At 44.1% G+C, this 24895-nt stretch overlaps 1 protein-coding gene across 1 annotated transcript in view; it reads left to right on the top strand.

The window, feature by feature from the left end:
- The window catches only part of Sycp2l (synaptonemal complex protein 2-like), a 52594-nt gene extending 33517 nt beyond the window's left edge, over nucleotides 1-19077 (top strand). Inside the window, 9 exon segments of the mRNA XM_039096438.2 lie at nucleotides 1475-1608; nucleotides 3335-3417; nucleotides 9663-9736; nucleotides 9896-9965; nucleotides 13790-13864; nucleotides 15133-15236; nucleotides 16319-16416; nucleotides 18697-18826; nucleotides 18829-19077. Of these exon segments, the coding sequence (XP_038952366.2) occupies nucleotides 1475-1608; nucleotides 3335-3417; nucleotides 9663-9736; nucleotides 9896-9965; nucleotides 13790-13864; nucleotides 15133-15236; nucleotides 16319-16416; nucleotides 18697-18826; nucleotides 18829-18939 (879 nt within the window). The 3' untranslated portion in view covers nucleotides 18940-19077.
- Nucleotides 19078-24895: the final 5818 nt, after the last annotated feature.

The following is a 24895-nucleotide window of genomic DNA, read 5'->3' as shown; positions in this document are numbered from 1 at the left end:
CCAACCTCATAGGTAGCAATGAATAACCTAGTAAGAGCTCCAGTGGAAGGGGAAGCCCTTGATTCTGCCAAGACTGAACCCCTAGTGAACATGATTGTTGGGGGGAGGGCGGTAATGGGGGGAGGATGAGGAGGGGTAGCCTATATAGAAGGGGAGGGGGAAGGGTTAGGGGGATGTTGGCCTGGAAACTGGGAAGGGGAATAACAATCGAAATGTAAATAAGAAATACTCAAGTTAATAAAGATTTAAAAAAAAGTAGTTGCTAGAATTCTAAGAGTACCCTACCTGCTTTTGTAGAAGTAGAATGAGGTTGGTTTTCCAGCACCACCTCTGTCTGTTTTATTTCGTAGCTCATAGGCTAAACCTGTGAGTCAGGATAGCCTTTGATACGTGTCCTTTGTTATCTCTGGGCAGTTGGTTCCAGTATACAGCCTGGATTCCGAAAGCCATAGACCACCACATGGCTCCTCAAATAGCACGGTATCTATCTATGACCTGTGGACCTGATCACCATTAGACCACATAATACTCAACTCAGGGTCACGCTACCCAGTCACTGTTCCAAATTATTTATTATGTACATATAATAATATATACTACTATAACCAAAATATTGATCTGAATCTATTTGGCATAGTCAAATTATTTTCCTGAATAGTTTTGATCCATAATTTGTTGAATTCATGGGTGGGAAAAAATCTGTGGATATTGGCAGCTCTTTTTAATGTTTTGTTGAATAGTGCAGCCTGAAATAAGGAGTTATCCATGGTAAACACACCCAAAGAAGACATTCAAATAACTACAACTTCGGTTTTCACCAAGCCCCAAGAAACTCCACAGAATCAAACCTGATACATTTAAACCACACAATGAACAAGAATTCTGTGCTGGGTTTTCAGTGAGGGTGTCAGGCTGACTTTCCCATCCATTGCATCGGATTGCAAGGAAGTAATCTGGGGCAAGGACTAGAGAATGTTTTCTGTTAAGGGAAAGATGAGGGCTGTATTCTTTGAACCATAGAATCACCACGGCAGCAGGTCAGAAAACTGCCTTAGACTGGAAACTTAACGGGCCCACTGTATATTTATTTATAAGAACTGGCAGTGATTAGGAGCCGGCCAAACCCCCATAAGGTCAGCAGAGCGACCAGGGTGGCTTGCTAGGTGCTGGCCCCTGCCTTTCTGATTGGGTAGCTTGTAGGTGGGAGTTGAGGATTTGCTTCTCTGTTGAGTTCCTCTGTCCCTGTTGCTCTGACCTGCACCTCACTTTGGAGGCACCCGGATGTAGCTACCAGTTAAGATTTTACTTTAGTGTTCTTCCAGTTTGGGAGATGTCGGGGTCCTAGTATTTGTTCTTTAATCCAGCAAACCCAATGCTTAGTCTTCTTAAAGGCTATTGAAAATATCGTGGGAGTTTTTGCCATTATGGTTGAGTGTTGTGAATATCAACATTTAATAAGACTGTTACGTCTTAGGCCGAGCTAACACCACTATGGAAAGGCATCCCCAGGAGAAACAATTCCACTCCTCTAAACATTTCTGAGACAAAACTACGAGAAAGTTCTGTGCTGTTAACGCCTGAGGCATCTACACAGAAAATAGGTACTTGGTTTTCAGTTAGTTTATAGTATAAAAAATGTATTTTGGGGTATGGTCTATGAAAGAAACTGCATTTTGATTTTAGAAATTGTGTGTGTGTGTGTGTGTGTGTGTGTGTGTGTGTGTGTGTGTGTGTGTATGACAGCATCCTTATGGAGATCAGAGGACAACCTGCAGGAATTGGTTCTCTCTTTCCATGTGGGTTCTGGGGACTGAACTCAAGCCATCAATCTTGTCACCGTCATTCATTAAGCTACGCCCTGGCTCTGAGGAAAATGTAGAAATCTTTGAATGAGCGACATTGCGATGCTTTCTCTGTTTAATGTTTCCACTCGCAGACTATGGGTGATGCTGAATTCTATCTTTGCTCTGGTGCTTGAGCTCGGCTTGTCCATGAGAGTCTGGCACTCCTCTCCAAGACAGGGAAACACAAATGGCGACCAACCGAAAGGATCGTAAACTTCTAAAAGAACTGGTTGATGGTAGTCTTGCTTTCTGACCCGTGCTTTTGTTTCAACCACTCAATTTTTCGTAGTCACAGAACAAAGTCAGCCACAAATGAGAAGCAGTAATCGGAGTTCCCAATGAGAGAAGCATGAACTGTACCTGGCAGTTAAAGAATTTATGACAGAATTTCCCAAGCTTCAAAAACTGAAGAGGAGATAATACTACAGAACACATCTTGTGAGCCCAAAAGCTCTTCAATATCCAAGCTAGATAGGGGAATGGTTTTAAAAAAAGAAATTACAGATGATGACCCCTAAAGAACATAGATGGTGATACTCCACTGGTGTGCTGGCTAGTTTTTATGTCAGCTTGACACAGGCTACAGTCGTCTAGGAAGGGGGACCTCAGTTAAGAAAATGCCTCCATCAGATTCTCTCTAAGTCTCTAGGGCTGTTTCTTAAATAACGGTTGTGTGAGAGGGCCCCAGATCCCTGTGGGTGGTGCAAGCCCTGGGCAGGTAGTCCTGAATAGCGTAGGAAAGCGGGGTGTACGAGCCACAAGGGACAGACAAACCAAGCAGTGTTCCCACATGGCTCCTCCTTCAGTTAATACCGCCAGGTTCCTGACTTGGGTTTCCGCCCTGATTTTCTGCCTGCCTTGACTTCCCTTTGACGACACACATGTGATGTGTAACCCTTTCCTCTCCAAGCTGCTCTCAGTCACGGTGCTGAATGATAGCAATAAAAAGAGCAAGACACTGTTATACTGACTTCAACAGCACATCATGTGTCGTAATTGTGAGATTCCTCCCCACCCCCAGAATGCAAGGATGATTCAACTTATGAAAATTGGTAAGTGGCATTGTAGTGACTAAAGTAACAACAAGGGCATAAAATTCATAATTGCAGTAGATTCAGAAGAGTATTGGAGAAAGTCTACATCCTTTTAAGATTAAAAAAACTCTCAAAAATTAGATATAGATGGGCTATGCCTCTGCTATTAAAGGTTATGAGTGAGAAGCTTAGATCTCATGTCACATAAAGGGATGAAAAGGTTTTGGCAGAATCCAGAAGAACTTGGCAAGGTGTCTACTGTGCCGTTCGACTCAGTACAGTCCCAGAAGCCCTTGCCAGAGCAATCATCAAGACAGAAATAAAAGGAATGGTTGAAATATCACTTTATACAAAGAGAAACCCCAGAATGTTACCGAAAACCGTTGGAACAAACCAATTCATTAAAATTAAAACGAATATACAAAAAAGAATCGGGCCTTTCCCTGGTGTCTTAAGATTCGAGATGCCTGAACGTAGGGGCTCAGAACCCAGCTCCTCCACAAAGAAGACAGGAGAGACAGATGGTCTACACTGGAGAGGTGAGCTTCATGGTGGGGCCAAGAGACCGACTGCCTCTGGGCTGGGAGATCAGTGTGCTCGAGGATAAAGGGTGTTGCCGGCTGTATGTAGGCTTGTGCCGAGACAGTGGAATAGCTGCTGTCTCCTCTCAATCTTGTGCTGAGCCTAGGCACCTGCTACTGACAGGGTAGGGAGAGGACACCTAGTTTCCCCTGCTGCCACATCTTCAGGAGTTTCTGGAGGATTCTTAAATAACTCCATCCATTCCAGCTAAAAACCCCACCTCTGGGTGAATATGCAGGGAGGGGCTTCAAGAGGAATTTCGACTCGCTTTCACGGTAGTCTCACTGCTGGGCCCAGAGGCTCAAGGAAGGAAGATCGATCACCAGTGTTCCTGCTACCTATGCCCAGATTCTGCTGCTGTCATCATCTAACCATGCACCGCTGTCAGGAGACACAAGGACCACAGAGGGAGAGCCCTGCGTGTAGTTCACGCCATAACCCATCTCAGGCATCGTCTTGATCCACGCCGCTGCTAGAGATCTACCTCTTGGGATCATTATTTAATTGGCCATTTTAAGCCTTTCTGTTTGTGTTTCAAAGTTGCAGTCACTTTGCTAAATTTTTTTCTCTTGTTTTGAATTTTGATTTCTCAATCACTGTTAGATTCAGTTTGGAGACAGTCTAGTTAAGACTTGGATACATTTTCCTCATACGTCTGTTTAATTCTTGTACTCAATCATCGTCGTCATTATTTTTTAAAGAGCAAGACTCTGACGTTCTCTCGCAGACACAGCAGTGGTCTCTGTAGGTTCTGGTTCCCTTACAGGGAGCCTCTCAGATGGGAATGGCTCAGGTGTGCTGGTTGTGTCTTAACCAACAGACTCCTTCCTCTCCCCCCGTCCCCCCCCCCCCCCCGAGCTGGGGACAGAACCCAGGGCCTTGCGCTTGCTAGGCAAGTGCTCTACCACTGAGCTAAATCCCCAACCCCACAACAGACTTTTTGAAGGCACCCTAAACCATGAGAAAGAAAATTAAATATTGAAAGAAACTAAAGGAGAAACTAACATGTCAAAACTAACATGTGGGATGCAGGAGAGAGGGAGCTCTGGGGCAGGGGCTGTCTCTGCAGTTGAGGACACTCTTGGAGTTCTGAGGAAGACCCAGGGTCATTCCCAACACCCACGCGGTGGCTCACAGCCACCTTTAACTTCAGTTTCAAGGATTCTGGCGCACTCTTCTGGCCTCTGTGGGAATCAGTCATCCACATACAGACAGGCAAAAATTTTTTTCTTTTAATAATTGATTTATTCAATAAAGGTGAAGGACACATAAGACATTTTCGTGGTCATAAAAATCTTTTCTGCCATTTTCTTTTTTAAACTTAATGTTTTTATTGATTATTTGGAAATTCCACATAATGCTACCTGATTCCAGTCTTCCAAGCTCTCTACCCCAATGCCCACCACCTCCTCCAGAACAAAAGATAAACAAGGGAAAAAAAACCAGATCCTATTTGTGTCGCCCATATACTCATTGGAGCGGGGTCAAACTTCTAATGACCAGCCTCTTAAAGAAACTAAGTCCTTTCCCTACCCCACCCCTGCCAGAGGTCACCAACCGCGAAGAGCTACACACTTCAGCATCCTTATCACAACTATAAAATGATATTTATTTTTATTTTATGTGCATTGGGGTTTGGCCTGCATGTCTGTCTGTGTGAGGATGCCAGATCCCCTGGAAGTGTGAGCTGCCATGTGGGTGCTGGGAATTGAACCCAGGTCCTCTGGAAGAGCTGCCAGGGCTCTTAACCACCGAGGCAACTCTCCAGCCCCCTTTACCACAATTTTAAGAGTTTTCTTCAATGGCTTTCTGTCTAAACTGTTTCTTTACAAAAATCTTTTTTAAAAGGAAGAGAGTCTACAGCAATTAGCACTTGTTTTTTAAAAAAATGTTTAAAATAGCCCAGCATTGCATCTCAATCAAGGTCATAAGAAAACCGAGCTCACAATGGACAGATAATTAAAATAGGAACAAAAACATATCAAAAAGGCAGTGAAAGTGGTATTTTAGAAAGATAAAAACAGCTATGCTAATCAACAGAAGAGGATAACTCATGCAATCTGTGATGTGTGCATAATAACCAATACCACAGAAATACAGATTATTACACATAAGCATGTAAAAAACTATCAACAAGTTAGAGGCTTAAAAGAAGCAGGCAAATCTCTGGACATGCTTTCTACCAAAATTGATCCATATGTAGCAAGCACAGGGATTGAAGCAATAATTAAACTGTTTCCTTCTAAAGCCTCGGATAACTCTACTCTTGGACTTTTACTGAATTTTATAAGAATTATAAGTCCTCAAACTATTTTATAAAGCTAAAAATGGGAATTTTTTTCTAATTCCTTTTAAAAAATGGTGTGTGTGTGTGTGTGTGTGTGTGTGTGTGTGTGTGCGTGTGTGCGTGCATGTGTGTGCATATATGTGTGGTGTGTGTGTTCATGTGTGTATTCTTGCATGTGTAGGTCAGCAGTTGACATGCAGTGTCCTTTTCAATTGCTTTTTACTTTAATTTGCATGCATACAGGCTGGTCAGATAGCTGGCATCAGGTCTTGCCCTCTCATTGTGACTGCTGCAGAAACTGGGCTAAGCTGGCCCTCGAATTTTGGGAGAGTCTCCTGCCCGGGTATCCCTCCTATATCTCTTATGGGCACAGTAGCACATTTACAGATGTTTGTGCTACATCTGCTCTTTACGTGGGGTCTAGGAATCCAGACCTGGGTCTTCAGGCTTGCATAGCAAGCATTTTTAACTCACCGAGTCACCATTGCGACCTGTTAACCTGCATTGGTAACAGCACTGCTCTGTTACCAAACTGTAAGGACACAACAATCTGCAGGACAGAATGCCCGATGATATACATGAATGCTCAATATGGTAGTAAATCAAGTTAATTCAACATATCAAAGTTTTTTTTTTACCGTTATAAAGTTGTTTTCATCCTAGGGATGCAAGACGCTAGGGTGATTCAGAGGGGGGAAATGTGCAATAGAATTAGCCACTAAGGAAATCAGTGTCAGGCCTATAGTGAGTGGCAGGGGCTACTGACCAATGAGAGAGCACTTGAATAACATGTTGGGTTGATCTTTAGCACACAGCACACCAAACCAAACCAAAAACCAAAGCTAGCTATAACAAGAATCCAACTCACTCTATTTATGATGATGTATTTCAAAATACTTTTGGCAAGGATGTGGCCAATGGGACTCTTAATACCATTGGTGTTCGTGCAAACTAGAGCAGCTCTTACAGAGACCGATTACAAACACTAGCCTTACCATACGGCATAACTGCCCCACGGCTGTGCATGTAACCCAAGGGAATAAATCAGGGCACCAAAGAGACGGACCTTCAGGATGAGGTGTACTGTGCCACACAGTTGCTAAAAATGGAACCAGTCCAGGGAGCCCTGCACAGAAAGATGCTCAGGTGGCAGAAATGTAGCACATGTGTGAAGCCTACCGTTGAGCCACAGAAGAATGGCTTGTCGCCTTTTTTGTCAAAATGGATGGAACCTGAGAGGATTCGTGTGAAGTGAGCCAAACACAGACCAAGTACCATGTCCTTTCTCATCTGTAGAAACTAAATTCTTCTTGACAGTAGAAGTGAGGCTGCTAGAAGTTGGGGAAGGACTGTAGGGCTGGAGAGGCTTGACAGAGGTGGTTGGCTCCAATCAACCCGCACGATTCTGATGTATAAAAACGCCACTCTCCACTAAGATGTGCAATTCATGTTTATTTAAAAATCTGTCACAGCTTCTACTGTAGCCAAGAACTACCTGAAGGAAGATGTGAGAGAACGATCCAGTTTATGACGGGATAAACAACGGGGGCAGACTAAGGAAGTGAAAGCTTTGCACACTGAAGGGGCAAACAGACACTAACAGAAGAAGGTATGGATACACAGAGAGCCCTTTCATCCCCTGGACTGGAAGAGCTGATATAGTCTAAGGATATCAGAGCTCCCAAGAGAACAAACAGTTTACATGAAGTCTTTATCAACTTTCCAAATGCATTCTTCACTGTAAAAGAAAAATTCTAGAATTTGTATGAAGCCTGGAAGATCTCAAACTACCATAGCGGGAAAGAGCTGAGCTCAGAGTCTCGGGACAAACCTCCCTCATTTCAACATATTGCAACTCCCCAGAAATTAAAGTTGGTATATAAAAAAATAAAGGTCGGTTGGTTCAAATACAAACAGCGCACATGTGATCGACTGATCTTTGCCAAGGATGCTAAAGTAAATGATAAGAAAGTGTGCTTAATGAGTGGTTTGAGGGAAAGTAGATATCCACATGCAAAAGAATTAAGACCTTCGGTTTAAACTGTGAACAAAAGTCAAAATGGACTGAATGCCTCATTAGAAACGATTGCAGCATGAATCACAATAGCCATATTACAGAGCTAAACTAGTTGTCCCACAGAGGGACAAAAAATGTGGCAGGGGCCACAAAAATGACTCAGCTGCTAAGATCACTGAATGCTCTTCCAGGGATCCTGGATCCAATCCCCACAACTCACACTGTGACTTACAACTTCAACAACAGCAGTTCCATGAACTCCAATGCCGTCTTCTGGTGTGTGGACATACATGCCGACCAAACACCCATATGTATCAAGTAGATCTTTTTTAAAGACTTGATAATGCCAAGGCCGGGGGATACCCAGGGGGACCCTACCCTCTCAGAGGAGAAGGGGAGGGACCCTGAGAGGGTCCCTGTGAAGGGGAGATGGGTCAGCAATTGGGATGTAAAAAATATTTTTTTAAAAAAATGTATTACACAAGGAAATGTGTTTAATTATGAGGAATTACCTGTCATTTTCTGGCAATGGATGCAATTGGAGCTAATCAGATTAAAACGAGTCTGCAACAAATACCAAATTTTTATTTTTATGTGGGTGTTTTTGCTGCGTGTATACATGTACACCATGTGTGTGCCTGGTCCCCATGAAGGCCAGAAGAGGGTGTCAAAATCCCTGCAAGGGAAATAAACCATGATTGTGAGCTGCCATGGGGGTGCTGGCAATCAAACTGGGGACCACTGGAAGAGCTGCCGGTGCTCTTAATTACTGAACCATCTCTCCAGGCCCTAAACGTTTTTCCTTATTTGTGGGTCCTAGACCTTATAGATACATAAAATTATACGTACATATGACATGAAAATAGAAGCAACTCTGAGGAGCAAAGGGGACAAAGGGGACGAAGGGGACAAGTAGGCAAGCATAGGGAACCAGCTCCCTGACACTGACCTTGCCAATGACTTTCTAGATATGACGTAGACGTAAGCAAGAACCCCATCGACGCACTGCTATACTGCAGGGCATGCCTGACAACTGACAGAGCAGAGGTTTGCATAGAACTGGTTAGGTGTTGATAGTTAAAACTTCTAAGAAACTCTCAGTTTCAGCGTGAAGAGGAATCAAAAATGGACAAAACACCCAAATGTCCACCAAATCTATGAGAAGGTGTTCATTGTCATTAACCTAACCCATAGTAAGTTGGTGGAACAACATAAGTGCGTATTAATAAGTTGGGTGGTTGACAAAAACTGCGGTGGGCACAGGACTCCATCCCATGTTCTATAAAAAGGAAGTTTTGCCTTTTGTGGAGAGGATGGACCTATAGGGTGTTTCATTATGACATGAACCAAGTCAAGAGGCATTGTATGATCTTTTACCCAAACACGTAGAAACTACAAAATTCAAAATCACAGAAGCAGAAAATAAAATGTATACATGTGGGTGGGGAAGTGAAGATGTCCATCAAAGCATGGGGACCTTACATTTTTGGGTGAACAAGTTTGGTAGGTGGTGAATGATAGGCGGAGTCCGATTAATTTGTGATAATCGGTGAATGATGTGCGACTGTATCAAGTCGTTACATACAGGAAAGGGAAAGGAAATAAGGAGGCAACTTAAGTCTGAGGAGAGAGAAGTACAGATGTGCAGAATGGATGCATGGAACGGATGCACAGAACGGATGTGAGCCATAGAGGCTGCTGGGGGAACTGGCCATTCATTTATCTACGGACACAGAAACCCAACAAGCATGCATGCGCTGAGAGACATGGCACTTTTGTTTAGGACCGTCCCCTCTCCTTTAACGAGGAGATCCGATACACAGAACCACCACAGAGTGCTATGTGAATTAGTCTCTTGATCTGTTTACTCAGTGGGAATTGTTTTCTCTAATACTCAGAATTCCAAAGTCCTCATTCGTCCAGCAGTCTGTCTTCCTTGGAGCGCCCGGAAGTAGAGAAAAATGAACCCCAGGTACTACTTATTATTCATTCAATTTTCCAGACTTAAAATCACACTTGCACAAAGCAATTGCTTATTCTTTTAAGAGGGCGGTACAACACCACTGCCTTGTTTTTTAACTGTGTACATCTACACAGGCTGTATTTTGTGTGTCTGTATTTTGTGTTCTAGATTGTGAACTGCGAACCATTCATGGGGAACCGTAGCTCAAAGCACAAGCTAGAAAGCTCGGAACACAGAGGTACTTGAGTAATTCTGTTTTCTTTATCAGAAAAAAAAAAGTGTAATTAATCTGGGCCATTTTTTTCAGATTATTCCAGATTAAAAAAAATCACCGTGCACACATGTTTCTTTCATGCATGTTTTAAAAAAGTAATCCTATTCTTTGATTGGCGTGATCTTCTGGTCCCAGTATTTTCTCTTGATTCCACCTACCCAATCGCTATTCACTGTGAGATTTCTGATTGGGTAGTTGATTTTTTTCAATGCCAATTTCATTTCCACTTGAATTTTCTTCAGTATTTCTATCTTTTTATCGAAGTCACTCATGGATTCTGAACTGTCCTTGTCACCTCCTTCAGCGTGCGTTTGTATTTTCTTGGGTTTCCAGCAGGAGTTTCTTCCTCCCTCTCTAAGTTCGTTCACGTTTGTTCCCACCCTCTTTAAACTTCTTGAATTCTTTGATCAGGTTGATTTTTTTTTAAAGTTCCTTGCCATTGGATTCATCTAGATAATTCTCCTTGGTAAACGTTTCTATAATTCGTGGTATTTGGGGGGAGTCGTGTCTTGGCATTTCATGGTTTGTGTATGTGGACTTGTATCGTTGGTTGTGCACCTGACCAGCCTGTGCTGAGGGCAAGTTTTTGTTTGTGTCCAAGACTGGTTAGCTTCAGACTAGGCCTGAAGAGTTGTAAGTCAATCCTCGGGGTATTTGGCACTGACTTTTGACAGGGTTGATTAAATTCACTGGCAACCAAAAAGCAAGCGAGTATGGCTCTAAACTGGGTCTGAACACAGAAGAGTGATACGGGTGCAAGATCCAGAGCCTACTGTCATGTATGGCAGAGCATGTGAGAGGCTCTTTCTGGTGAGGCCAGATGACATGCCTGGCGGTTGCAAAGGTGGATGCTGCTGCCCCTCTGTCTCGGAGGGTTGGGGTGCTGAGGGCAAGCATCTGAGAGGCTCATCTGGTAGCATCTCTACTGTGTGACTCCAGAGAGTCCTGTGTGGGGGATCGGGGAACTTGCCTGGGCAGCTCGCACTGCCGTGAGACTGTCAGTGGGCCTGACCTGACAGAGAGGAGAGGTGGTCTGGCAAACTTACTCAGTTGGTTTACACTCTTGCCCAATTCTGGATGGGCTTGGGCAGGGTTGCATTGGGGCTGACTACCATGTTTGTTTTTTAGTTAATTCATTTGCTGATGAACGTGTAGGCTCATTCTGTGACTTGGTTATTTTGAACGGTGCCTCAAATGGGTAGCCAGGTGTCTCTGGACTTGGGTTCCTTTGGACACAGTCCCAGGAATGGTACAGCTGTGTCATCTGGTAGCTCTGGTCTTAGTGTTTTGAGGGATCTTCATACTGATTTCCACAGTGGCTGTACACATTTACAGTCTGGCCAACAGTGTATAAGGTCACAATCCTGTCCTCACAGTATATGCTGTTTGCTTGGTGACTGAGGTGAGGCAGAATTTCAGTGTGTTTTTTAATTTGCATTTCTTCGATAACTAAAGCTGTCACATGTTTTTTCCAATATATTTATTGACCATACATGCTTAATTTTTGAAAACCATCTGTCCAATTCTTTGCTAATTTATTGACTAGATTTTTTTGCATATATTTTGGAGTTGTTTATTTTTTCTAAACACTTGTCCTCTGTTGGATAGAGGACTGAAAGAGATATTCTCTCATTATATAGGCTGTCCCTCCATTCTGCTACTGGTTCCCTCTGCCACGCAAAAGCCTTTACATTTTATGTGATCTCATATATCAATGCTCACTATGACTTTGTAGGCAACTCACAGACTTCTTTACAGAGAGAGTCCTTTATAGAATTCTTGCCCCATCCTATTTCTTGAAATGCTTCCTTTCCCCCGTGTTTTCCTTGAGCAGTCTTAATATTTCAGATCCTAGAGTGACACTTTTCGTACATTTCACGTTGATGTTTATAGAGTGACATTTAAGGATCTGGTTCCATTCTTCTCTGTGTGTACCCACCCCCCTAGCACCAAGTGTTGAAGAAGGTACCAAAAAGCAATGTGCAGTGATTCAGGCAGTCCCCAACACACTTCAGTAACACTCTCCAGAGAAATGGAGGAGAGCTCATAAGGATGTCATAGGGATACACAAAAGACTTAAACCACAAAAGCAAAGCCACGCAGGAGGAGGAGAAAAGCTGAAGGCACCACAGTGCCTGGCTTCAAATAACTCCACACAGTAACAAAACAGCACGGTACCGATACTAAAACCTAACCGACCAACTCTCCAAACAACCAACCAAACACACACACACACACACACACACACACACACACACACACACACACACACACACACAAACAAACAACCATAGAGGCCAAAGGAATAGAGGAATCCCGAACAAACCCAGAGCTTCAGCCATCTGGGGGTATTTTTGTTGTCCACTGCCCTGGCTCTATTTAGAACACTGCCTCTAACGAGTCTGTACCTCGTGAAGCAGAGAATTCCTAAACATGACTGAGTGCATCAAACGGATGCCTGTGGCCACGTCTTCCTTCAGGCATCAGTGGACAGCAGCGCTTTGATTCTTAGGCCGTGCTCCATCCACCTGCCAACAGTTGGTAATTAGTAACGAGAAGGAGATGAGGTGCATCCGGGCTGTATCAGAGTCACTAACTGGCAAAAAGAGGCCCTGGGCCAGGGAAGCACATAAAACAAATGGTTGCAGGGGTACCTGCCCCAAAATGTGCCAGCTACAAGGAAACCCCTACATCTAAGACAAGGCAACCTGACGGAATTGGAGCTGGAACTGTGTCTAAGAGCCCAAGGGCTGGGACTAACATTGTGTAACAGTTTCTTCAGGACAGGGCAGAGACATTGCTCCCGTGAACTTTCACATCATGGCTGTCTGCACAAAACCTGCAAAGAACACACCAACTGACACCCAGCAGAGGTGCAGGGAAACCTTACATGGTCCACGCTAGGTGAAGAACTGCTGGCAGTCAGTGGCTGCTGAGGGAGGGAGAAACACTTCAGTGATGAGACCCCAAACCCAAGGAGTTAGCCCCAAAGGCACGAAAGCAAATGTAATACTAACTGGACTTAGTAGGATGTGCTGGTGTGTGTGTGTGTGTGTGTGTGTGTGTGTGTGTGTCTGTCTGTCTGTCTGTCTGTCTGTGTCTTTCTGTGTATTTGTATGTATGTATGCGTGCACATGTGAATGTGTCTGTCTCTGTGTGTATCTGTCATGTGTGCATGTGTGTTTGTGTATCTGTCTCTGTCCCTCTGTCTCTCTGTCTCTGTCTCTCTCTCTTTGTCTGTCTGTGTGTCTTTCTGTGTGTGTATTTGTATGTGTATATGTGTGTGTGTCTGTGTGTCTTTCTGTGTGTGTATTTGTATGTGTATATGTGTGTGTGTCTGTCTGTGTGTCTTTCTGTGTGTGTATTTGTATGTGTATATGTGTGTGTGTCTGTCTGTGTGTCTTTCCGTGTGTGTATTTGTATGTGTATATGTGTGTGTCTGTGTGTCTTTCTGTGTGTGTATTTGTATGTGTGTATGTGTGTCCATGTGAATATGTCTGTCTCTGTGTGTATCTGTCATGTGTGCATGTGTGTTTGTGTATCTGTCTCTCTGTGTATGTCTTTCTTCCTCTCTCTCTCTCTCTCTAGAGTTTATGAGTGCAAGAGGGGGTGTGTTGGGAAGTGCAAGAATATCTGGCTGGGGAGAGGGATGTGGAAAGACCTACATCATAGGGCGCAGACATGGTGGACATACATGTGAGGTCCACAGACAAAAAAGAGGACAAGATACGTAGGACAGGAAAGAAGTACACACACAAATGGTTCGTGACACTGCTGTTTACATTTAGAGACACCCGATGGGAGTGCTGTTGCCCTAAAGCAGTCAAGATTAGAAGATGCTCCAGGATCCCCCATTGTGGCAGGTAATTCCATACACTCAGGGGTGTGATGGGTGTGTCTGTTCTTAATGTACTAATGAGAATTACAAGAGCTACATTTTAAGGTCACCGGGGCTGCAGTCAGCCTATGGGCTAAGCGTTTTGTTCTTTCTGAGATAAACAAATTATTGCACAAATTGTGGATAAAAGCAAGCACTAGCCTCCTCTAGAACTTTGATTTCTGCTCTGTAGCTCTTCTTCAAGACCAGCAGGTTCTAAAACTAGAGCTTCTGCTTAGCTGGTAGTTATTACATTTGTGTGCACACATAATTTATAATCAAAGCAAGTGATAGATCATGTCTGTGAGCTTGGCTAGATTTCTGGATGAACAGTACCATAGATTTTGAAATGAAGGGCTCCAAAAAGGCAAACTGGGAAGCCCAGAGGCACAAGATAGTCATGATTTGAGATAACCTGGGTTAGTCATGATTTGAGATAACCTGGGTTAGTCATGATTTGAGGTAACCTGGGTTAGTCATGATTTGAGGTAACCTGGGTTAGTCATAATTTGAGGTAACCTGAGTTCTATTCTGGAGCTGCTGCTGGGTGCTTGCAGAAGTCAGGCGGTGTCAATGTTTCATGAGAATCCTAGAAGCACCTACCATGGTTTTCTGTAAGGAATAAACAAGTTGGTGAGAGAAATTCTTTAGAACACAGACCTTATATGCCTAGCTAGGTAAGTCTGAGATTCTACGGCAGGCCATCCTCCCTGACATAAGCTGTTATATCCTCTGTTATTTACTTATGTACACACATGTGCATGTTATGCATGCAAGAAGGTTGGAAGACAACTTTCTGGTGTCAGTTCTCTCCTTATATAGAATCCAAAGATTGAACTTACGTCATCAGGCATGATGACAAGCACTCTTACCCACTGAGTCATTACACTGTCTTTCGTGTTGTGTGTTCCTAACAACTTCTATAACATCCAAGCCGCCTTCTTAGACACATTATCGATTGATCTGATTTAAGGTGCTGAGAAAGTTTGGATGAAATGAACACTTGACAGGGGGAAGGGTTTGCTGGGAGGTAGCATGAGATGCCTACCTTACTGATTCAGTATGAGTTAGCTAGCTAGTATGGTCAGGGTCAGTCATGATGCAGAATCTAATGCAGATAGCTAGTTGGGGGAGTCTGTGGTTTACATTTGTGCTTCTGACAAGTTGTTGTATCCTCTGGCAAGAAGAGACTAAGCGTGTTTACTTGAGCATATTTTTTTTAGTTATTGTTAATATTTTATTTTTGTTTATCAGACATTTCTACTCCATCTCAAGAAGATGTGCCAGAAAACACAAATAGTTCTGCTTTAAAAATGGCCTTTGAAAACTTCACTAGAGATCTGAAAAGAAAATTTGAGGTACCAGTCCACTAATGCAGGAAATGTGGAACAAGCCAGACAGACGCTGCATGACGTCACCTTTATAGGTGGGATCTAAGAGAGCGGAAGTAGAAGAAAGAGCATAGGGGTGGTTACCAGAGGCCAGGGAGAGGCTGGGAAGGGACAGGTACTGGTCAGAGGGCACAAACGGACTGAGAAATCTCTCTAGTTCCCATATTTCTACTTTGTCAACTGTATCTCTCAACAGAGCTGGGCAAATGCAACAGAAAGAGAACCCGGCTCATTCTGACTTTGCCACATTCCTTTCATTCTCTAATAGTACGCTGTCCTTCATGTATGACGAAGGACATACATGAAGTATGTATGAGGTCCCCTAAGCATGAGGGGTACCTTCATCCTGGCTGTGGTCACTGACTTTATTGCCATTCTGTTGGCAATATTGAATGGATGAGACTACTCCCTGTCTGTTCTTGCCAGTGGGACCAAATGGTCTTGGCTCAGACCCACTGGTGGCATTCTGGGAAGACCGTGGTTGGACCACAGTGCCAGACAACTAGATGAGGAAGGAGAGGACCTTGCAGGGGAGCAGACTCTAAGACACAGTGGGAGGGGATGTGGGGTGGTATCTGTTTAATAACAGCAGATCTTTGAGACACTGGGTCTCCATCTTAACTCTGGGCTGCACATCAGAGCAATGTCAGGTTTCTCTGATTTTGTCTTATTGTTGGAAAGTCCCTAATGACTTCTGTTCTGTATCGGCACATTCAAGAAAAACATCACACCCAGCCCACATCTCTCTAACTCAGGAGACCCCCAGAGTCTTGCTTTGGGCAATAAGCCAATGCATAATGGACATGTGTCCCTACTTCTTGGTGCTTTGCTATCAATAGCATGAATATGGGGTTTTCTGGCTTCTCCCACCCTTTATAGTACTAAGCCAGAGGCAATGCCTGAAGTGTACACAGGTGATGCCCTACTGGTCTCTCAGCAGGAATGCTTCCTGTGAGCATCACCGTATGCGGGTGGTGTCTTTTGAATAAACACTCAGCTTATGTGTCATGTTTACCACAAACGCTCTCATTTTGTTTCTGTGTTAATAGCTTAGGCTCAAGCAGAGGGAGATTCCACTCTCTTCAGAAAAGGCAAAGGAAGTGCCAGCTTGCCTAATCAGACTTTGGAACCAGATACACACATGCAGGTAACTACTCGAAAAGCAAACCATGGGGGTGAAGCAGCACCTGTGACCATGACCTTGAGGTTGAGGAGATGGTGTGAGGAGATGTGAGGCTTCCTGTATCTCTGAACCTTTATGGAGTCTGGTTCTCCACCTATAAGATGAAATCCGGAACTCAGCTCTCTCCTTCAGTTTCTTAATGGACTACCTGTGAACGATGCTAAAAGATGCTCATTGAAAGAGAACCCATTTGCAAAGTTGGGGCAAACCTGTGGCGCTGGGAAAACAGACGAGGTGAAGTGTGGTATATCCAGCCCACTGTCACCCAGCCGTGGGAAGACATTTGCTTTTAGTTAAAATATAATTATACCACAACCCCCTTTCTGGTCTTAAGCCCCTCCCAAATACTCTCCCTGCAAGGCCTTCCATGTCACCCCTCTCTCAAACCAAACCACTAGTCTCTTTCTCTTGGATTATTGTTACACACACACACACACACACACACACACACAGAGAAAGAGAGAGAGAGAGAGAGAGAGAGAGAGAGAGAGAGAGATTGATTGTTGTGTACTTGAACATAACAATACATGCACTAAAAATGGATGAGCATTGAAAACATTATTCTACAAGTAAAAAGCCAGGCTCTTAGAGGGTAAATATTGCATGAGTCCACTTAAATGAGGAGCCTACCAGAGTGAGTAGAAATTTCTAGAGACAGAAAACATCACAGAGGCTATGGGGGGGGGTGTTGACTGTTAATTATTTAATAGGCATAGAATTTTTCTCTCGTGGTGGGAAACCTTGAAGGTTGAGTAGCCGTGAGGTGATAGACCACCATAAATATGCACAGAGCTTGTCCTCTTAACCACGGTTAGAAGGGAAATGTTTATGTTATATTGAGACGAGAAGATACGGTACACAGAACGCCCTCATGACTATGTCAGCAGGGAGTACCAGGCGCCTACATTTCAGAGATGTGAAGGAAGCGGAAGTGAGAGACGGGTTTCTATGAGGTTAGAGTCAGTTCAGAACAGCTGCTATGGAAGCGTTCTTTGAGATCTTAGAAACAAAGATTCCAGTGGCATGGAGAAGACTGGAGAGATTGCTCTGTACTGGAGAGAATGACTCGAAGTGGAGGTGGGGGAAGGAATTTTTGCTTAGCTAAACTTCTTGAGATTAGAATGCATTATTTGAGTAAAAGTTATAAGAAGTTTTTGTACATATGCAATGGCCAGACAAAACCATGGAAGGCTCTGGATTTGACAAATTCTTACTGTATCTGAAGGGCTCTACCCTCAGCCATGAATCCACTCAGCTAAAACACACTGACTAATAATTCTAGGTGCTTGCTCTATGCTCAGTGTGAGAGAGCACTGAGAGCAGCCAGCTGTGAGGTAGCGCTCTGATTATAAATAGATACCTGAGGGAGCCAGTCGTGTAATTCCATGCACTGTTAGAACCTGAGGCAGGAAAGTAGCCATGATTTCGGGCCAGTCTAGGATACGTAATGAATTTTGGATCAGGCTGAGATTGTAGACGAGGACCCTGTTGTAATAAAACTAGGTACTCATGTATGTGTGCACACACACATATGTTTGGGGGTGATTTAGTCTGTGATTAATAGGCCCTGTTTCTCTGGGCTCTATGGAAGAGGGAAGGTATCGTGGTAAGAACAGGAAGTAGAGGAAACCGCTTACCTGACAGGAAATTGAAATAAAAGAGTCCCAGATCTCACACCTCCACTAGGCCCCACCCCCATCACTTTCCAACAGTACTGCTCTCGAAGAAAGATTTTAACATTCTACATGCAAGGAAGCAGAAACCCACAGTTGCTCTTGTTTATATGGAACATTGAACCTAAAGGAGAAGAGAGGCAGGTAAGCCATTTATATAGCACAGAATGACACCAGACACAGTGTGATGACTGTTGGAAAATCTGAAACTAAAACACAGAGGTAGGAAAGGTGAACCTACCCAACCATAGCTCTCACAGCCGTGCAAGGCCAGAGAGAGGATGGAGAACAGAGGTAGAAGGGAGGAAGGAGTACCCAGTCTCCTTTCCTGAAGCCATCTGTCCTGTGTGGTGAAGTTATCGATGACCTAGTGGCTGGCTCTTGGTTGCTCTCAGGGACTAAATGAAAGGTCACCGAGTTTCTGGGATTGGGGATCACCGAACACGAAAAGGTGGGAAGAGCCAAGGAAGGCACCAACATGTTTGTAAGGAAAGACTGTCTGGTTCTCTTGGGGACCATTCTGTCACACACAATCGGTCCCACTGAAGTTGGCTGCTTTCCTGTTTGGCAGACAGGACAAGCTGGAGGGGTTTCACAGCTCTGTCCTTCAGGAGCTGGGCAGCTTGGAGAAGGATCTTCAAACACTGGAATGCCTCGAGAAGGATGCTCTGGCAAGTTTACTGTTTGTGCTGTCCCTGGGATGAAAGAGAGGACCTCTTCTAGGCCAAAAAGCATGGATTGTTTAGTCAAAACCTCTTGTTTCATTCCAGGAGTTTTGGGAGAGACAGTCGGCCGACTTGCAATCCTTTTGTGATCAGCAAGTGTGGAGGTACTATACAACTATTCTTTTAAGAAGTATCTTTTGTTGTTGCCTTGATGTTTCTTTGTTAGAGACCGGTTTCAATATGGAGCCCTGGCTGTTCCAGAACTCACTTTGTATTCCAAGCTGGCCTCAAAGTCACAGAGATCTGCCACTGCCACCTTCCATGTGCTGGGGACCCAAAGTGTATTGTCACCATATCTGGCTCATTATAACTTTTCAAAAATATAAAATATTTATTATGTGTGTATTATAATAGGGGGTATGTTTGTGTGCTACCACCTAGTTAGGGCTAATTTCCTGAGGACAGTTCTCCCACCTTTAAATGGGTTGCGGGGACCAAACTCAGGTTGCCAGGGCTGCAGAGCAAGCATCCTTATCCGCTGGACCATCTCACGCCCCTGTTGGGACATTTTCCTGGAAGTCACCTTCTCTTGTCTGCCTCTCATTCCTGCTGGTCCTCTCCCTCCCAGTAACTAGTCTCCCGCTGCTTCCATATCTCCTGACAGGAACGAGGGTGAGGAGGTTGTTCACGGAAGCACAGACACTGGTCAGTGGCTCCCAGCTGTCTTTCCCCACTTCTCGTATCTGCCTTTGCATCCTGTAGCTGCCAGGAAACAGAGGTTGCAATAATGAAAAAGGCAAACAATGTGTTCATGTTCTTCCCACTTTATCACAGGACCTCTGACTCCTTATGACACTTCCCAGACCACACTCTGAGAGCAGCCAATGAAAAGCAACTCTGCTTTAAGCCTCAGAGAAGGCTTCTAAAACACGACAGCCTCATTTATTTTAATTACTCCCGTTCCCAGTCTAGGCAACCATTTCTTCAGTTAACACTTAGACAGTAATTGCTGTAGCAACGAATTTAGAGTTTGGGTTTCATTGAAAAACACAAGTGTTATAGGGATATGTTTTCACTGGGATCCCAGCTGTCAGACATGGGGCTGCTTCAGACTGTCCACAGCAGCTGCCTCATGCTTTGGCGGGGACATGGTTTTCCCAGCTGCAGGCAGCTTCTGTGATTGTTTAATGTGTGGAATTCTGGGGACTTTTCAGAGGGTACATAAATGCTAAGACCCCATGTGTTGGTTGTTGGTTGTTGGTTGTTGGTATTTGGTTGTTATTGGTCACAGTATGTTAAGTGGTTGTGTGCATAGAAGAAACAACCGCAAGAGGAGATTAGATATCCTGATGGCAAAGATTAAACTTGCCCCAAGGAACTCAACACCTCTGATCAGCAGGAAGTAGCCTAAGGACCCCTTTCCAACCCTTGACTTTATTCAGAGATCTCTTTCCTTTCCCTCCGTGCTTTCGCCTCTAGTATCAGGAGTTTGAAAGGGAGGAAGAGAAAAGGAACCCACAAAATAGCCAAAGATGGTTACGAAATATTCTTTACGTTTATCTCCCTTTGATCCAGCTCCTTGCTGAATTTAGAATGTCTCTCTCTTCCAAATGTACTTTCTTAGGCTGTAAAAATATAAATCAGCTTTTTCTCCAGGCCACTTAGTGCCCAACACAACAACTCTAAGGCCAATTAGTTATTACTAAATGCCTACGTCACAAGGTCTGGCTCAGCCCTTGACTAGCTCATAACCCATCCAGACCATTCTGTGTCCTCCAGTTGGTTAGTTGTTGCCGCTTTCAGTTTCTTGCCTCCAACTCTGGGCCGAATCTCTTTATTCTATCCTGAGTTCAGCCGCCTGCTAGTTTATATGCCTCTCCCTTGACTTCCTGGGCATCTCTCCCTTTTATTCTCGCTATTTCCCAGAATCCCCTCTCTTCCTGCCTGTGTCCCACCTCCTATTTCCTGCCTCAGCTCATTGGCCATCGGCTTTTTTATTGACAGGTGATGCTGAGAAGAGATTTTTTTTTCCCTACATTAAGTTTTTGCTTTTATTCTCTTTTCTTTCTGAGGCATAAGAAAACTGCTTCCCCTACCCCCTGCCTCCCTCCAGGCTTACAAGTGGCAGATAAGAATACTGCTTTGAGATCCTACCAAGTGATAACTGGGCTCCCTGCTCTAGACTGAGGGTTCAATGTTTAATATCCCTGTCAGAGGTTAGTTCGCTCAATCAAGATCACACAGGTATCCAGTGGCTGCTCCTCTGTCAGGTACTCATCTCAACAATGGCATTCTCTCTCTTCCTAGGACATGCTCAAAGGAGATTACTTCCACCTCTAGCCTACAGCTTTGAAGAGTAAAGGATCCCGGGCTTTGAGGGGTACTTGTAAAATACCCCATGGGTGTGGACTAGTGGTATTGATAGAGACAATTCCTAAAACAGACTTGGGTGGAAAATATATGATGCTTTATGTTGATAACCTGGGTTGCCGCAAACCCTCCTTGGGCATTGTCAGCCTGCAGAATAACTTGGCGATATGCACACAGTTGCATGTTTTCAATGTCCCTAATGTGAATGTAATAAGTGACGGACCAATTTCTTCCAGGTTTGACCAAACTCGTTTTAATAAGAAAAGCCAGAGCTTGGCTTTATGACGGCACCCTCAGGTAGGCACAGATGTTGACATTGTTCAGTCCTTGAGAAGTGAGGTGGGAAGAGGCAAGCCCTGAAAAACCCTCGTGCTTTATGTCACCTTTCTGCTATGAGCATCCTCCACACCTAGGATTAGGCCCCAAGTTCAGCCATTCAGTTTTTATAATTGAGTGTTTGCATTAAACACAGAGACATAATGGCTGATCAGCATGTAGACATAGTCCTACCATATCAAAAGAGAAGTCCTAAGGCGGGGCGATGGCTTACTGAGAGTGAAAACCTGAGTTCAGTTCCTGGAATCCACATGGTGGAAGGAAAGAATCCTAAAATACACACACACACACACACACACACACACACACAATTATATATACACACACATACATACACACACAATTGTCCACACACACAATTATATATACACACATACACATATATACACACACAATCATGAAATTTAAGACAATAACAACTTGAGACTAGACAGCACGAGAAAGATAGCTCAATGGTTAAGAGCTCTTCTAGAGGACTCGGGTTCAATTCCCAATACCCACAACCCATCAATACCTCCAGTTTCCTTCTTCTGGACTCCTTGGGCACTGCACACATGTGGTGTGCAGACACACATTCAAGCAAAACACTCGTACATAAAAATATCTATGTAATTAAGGGGCCATCTACAAAGTAACTTCGTGTTTGGATAAGTACATTAAGTCTGGTAAGTTACAGCATATGGAGAATATTCATATATAGCTTAGCTTGCCTAAGCATGCTCACCAGTGTCCATTCTCTCTGCTTTCTTCCTAACGCCTTAGCATAGAACTGAAGGGCTGTGTAAAGACTGTGATCCCCCACTACATCAGAGTCACGGACATAGCTCTCAAAAAGCAATGGTCTTGTTGGCTATGAGTTCCAAGGGTCCAAGATGTGTGGTGGCTGCAGCTTGACTCTTGCTCTTTTCCATTTTCTTTTCCACCAGGGGCAGCAGCCTGAGGAGGAAGATGGAGATGGAGTCTGGGGTGCTGGAGGCCAAGAACTGTCCTTCGGAACTACACTCGGCAGCAAACAGCCCTTCGGAGCTGCTGAGCTAGGACAGGATAAAGAGGGTTCGAAGCTCTCCCGCTGTTTGAAGAAACTAACTTTCCTCTTCAAACTTGGTCCAGTAATAGAAAAATCCAGGATGCTTAGCAATTCTGAGTAGCTTACTTTTCGTTACAGTTTTTAAAGTAAGTTTTATTTTATTTGAAGAACGCCTTCAGGTTTTGTAGAAACCAGAAATTCAGCAGCACTGGCGTAGAAATTATTTCATAAACCCCCATAAAGGAAAAGTAATCTGAAAATGGATGAAAACCACTGGGCATGAAGTTCTAATGGGGGAGGTTCCTTTGCTCTTTAGATACCTCCATTTCTCCAGACCTCTACCCAAAGTGCATGCTCAGCTGAGGAGAAATATTTCTCCCGAAATCGCTACTACGTTTGTCTGCAGAGGGCTGCGTATACACTGGGGCATTTGGATTCATTTTAGAGAAATTAAAGTCCGTATAATTTAAGTGCCCTTACAAAGTCTGGCGGCATATGGTTGGATATGTAGAGACTGTGCATTGAGCAGTGTGTTCTCGTTATAACACAGTGAGCTGTTATAGCTAGCATATTAGTTTTGTAGTTTTCTCCCTAATACAAACATATGTAACCCTAATTGAATTTAGTTTTTTTTAAAATAGCATTTAGTGCATTGCCATAACGTTTTGCTTGTAAGAGCATACAAACAATTCAAAATAAAATCTTTCAAAGGGGATCAGTTAATGAGGTTAATTGATCTCACTTCAGGTAGACACACCCTGTTCGAGGCTCATCCCTTCTGATGACACTATTTTGTGGGCTTCACCGCGGTTCCTGATGACCTAAGGAGTACATGTGACTTCTGTAACTAGGCAGCCCTCATTTGAGCACTGTTCTTTAGAAAAGCCTTGTTTAGCTCACACGGAAGAAGCCAGAATATGTAATGAGACTGTAGATGCTAAGGACTTATCTGAGGAGGACACAAGGGCATCTAGGTGACCCTGCATGTGCCACACTGTGAGGAATAACCGGCCCTGGCAAAGTCACAAGGAAAGGGTGGTCATTATTACTAGATAATCAGGAACAGCTTTCTAGAGGAGAGAGGCTATTTTGAAGTAGGTCTTTCAGGATAAAGGAATGGTTTTTCTTAGGATGCAGAGAGAGAAATGTGGTTACAGAAACCACAGCAGAAAAATTGATTTGCTCAAGGCCATCGGTCTACAGAGTATTCTAGGGAAGGAAGTTTGTCTGGGTCCACACTAACCTTCCTCCACTCACATGACCGGGAGGACTGGTTCTCTGGGTGGGAACATCTGGTAGGGAATGGTTACGTTAACTCAGTGGCTCAGGAAGTCGCGAACGTAGGCAGTGGAATCCAGTATATTGGGAGAGGCCATTGCCAGGATGAAGGCTTTGAGGACGAAGAGCTTTCTGAGTATGTTAGCTACTTTCCCATTGCTGTGAGCAAAGTGCACGACAGAAACGGCAGGCCGACTTCAGCTAGTGTTACAGGATTCAGCCTGGTGGGAAGAACATGGTGTGAGTTCAGTGTCAGATCTGCTCTTCTTGCGTACAAGAGAGGAATCAGCATCTAGATTATGAGCCCCTCAGAGGGATCCTTCAAAGGCCCATGTCTAGTGGTTTCTATCAGATAGGTTCCACCAAGGTTACCACAGTCCCATAAAATGGTGCTTCTCAACCTTCCCAATGCTGCGACTCTTCAAAGTTCCTCATACTGTGGTGACCTCCACCATAGAATTGACTCATTGCTTCTTTATAATTGTAATTTTGCTACTTTTATGAATCATAATGTAAATACCTGCATTTTCCAATGGTCCTAGGTGACCTCAGTGAAAAAGTTGTTCAGCTCCCAAGGGGTCATGACCCACAGGTTGAGAACCACTGCCCTAAAATAATGCCACCAGACAGAAGACAGATGTTCAAAACATGGATCTGCGGGGATGTTTGAGACTTAAACCCATGAGGGGAATGGAGACACACAAGAGCGACAATGGTAGGTGAGAGAAAGAGGCTGCATAGATGGAAGATGGCCAAGAAAAAAAATGAGCTTGAGCACTGGGGGCCATGTCTTTGTAAAATCCCACCGAGTCTGCTCTGAGCCTGATGGAAGGCGCAATGTTGATATTGCTGTGCCCGCACGGGAATGTGGTTCTGATGGGATCAACTGAATTAAACACTCACAGCTCATCACGTGCGGTGTCTGCCCTTCCATCTTCTGCATCAGCTTTTGTATTCGCTCTGTCCTAACGACCCTTCTCACTGCTTGGCATTCCTCCTGGCTTTGAGCATCTAAATGTAAGCCAAGTAGTTCAGCCTGGAAGACCCTATCTTCTCTGGGACCCTCCCACCCCCAGATCCCACACCATCCCCTT

This window comes from Rattus norvegicus, chromosome 17 (assembly GCF_036323735.1).
Source record: "Rattus norvegicus strain BN/NHsdMcwi chromosome 17, GRCr8, whole genome shotgun sequence".
NCBI lineage: Eukaryota > Metazoa > Chordata > Mammalia > Rodentia > Muridae > Rattus > Rattus norvegicus.
The sequence above is the reverse complement of the archived record's forward strand: the minus strand, read 5'-3'. Positions and strand labels throughout refer to the sequence as shown.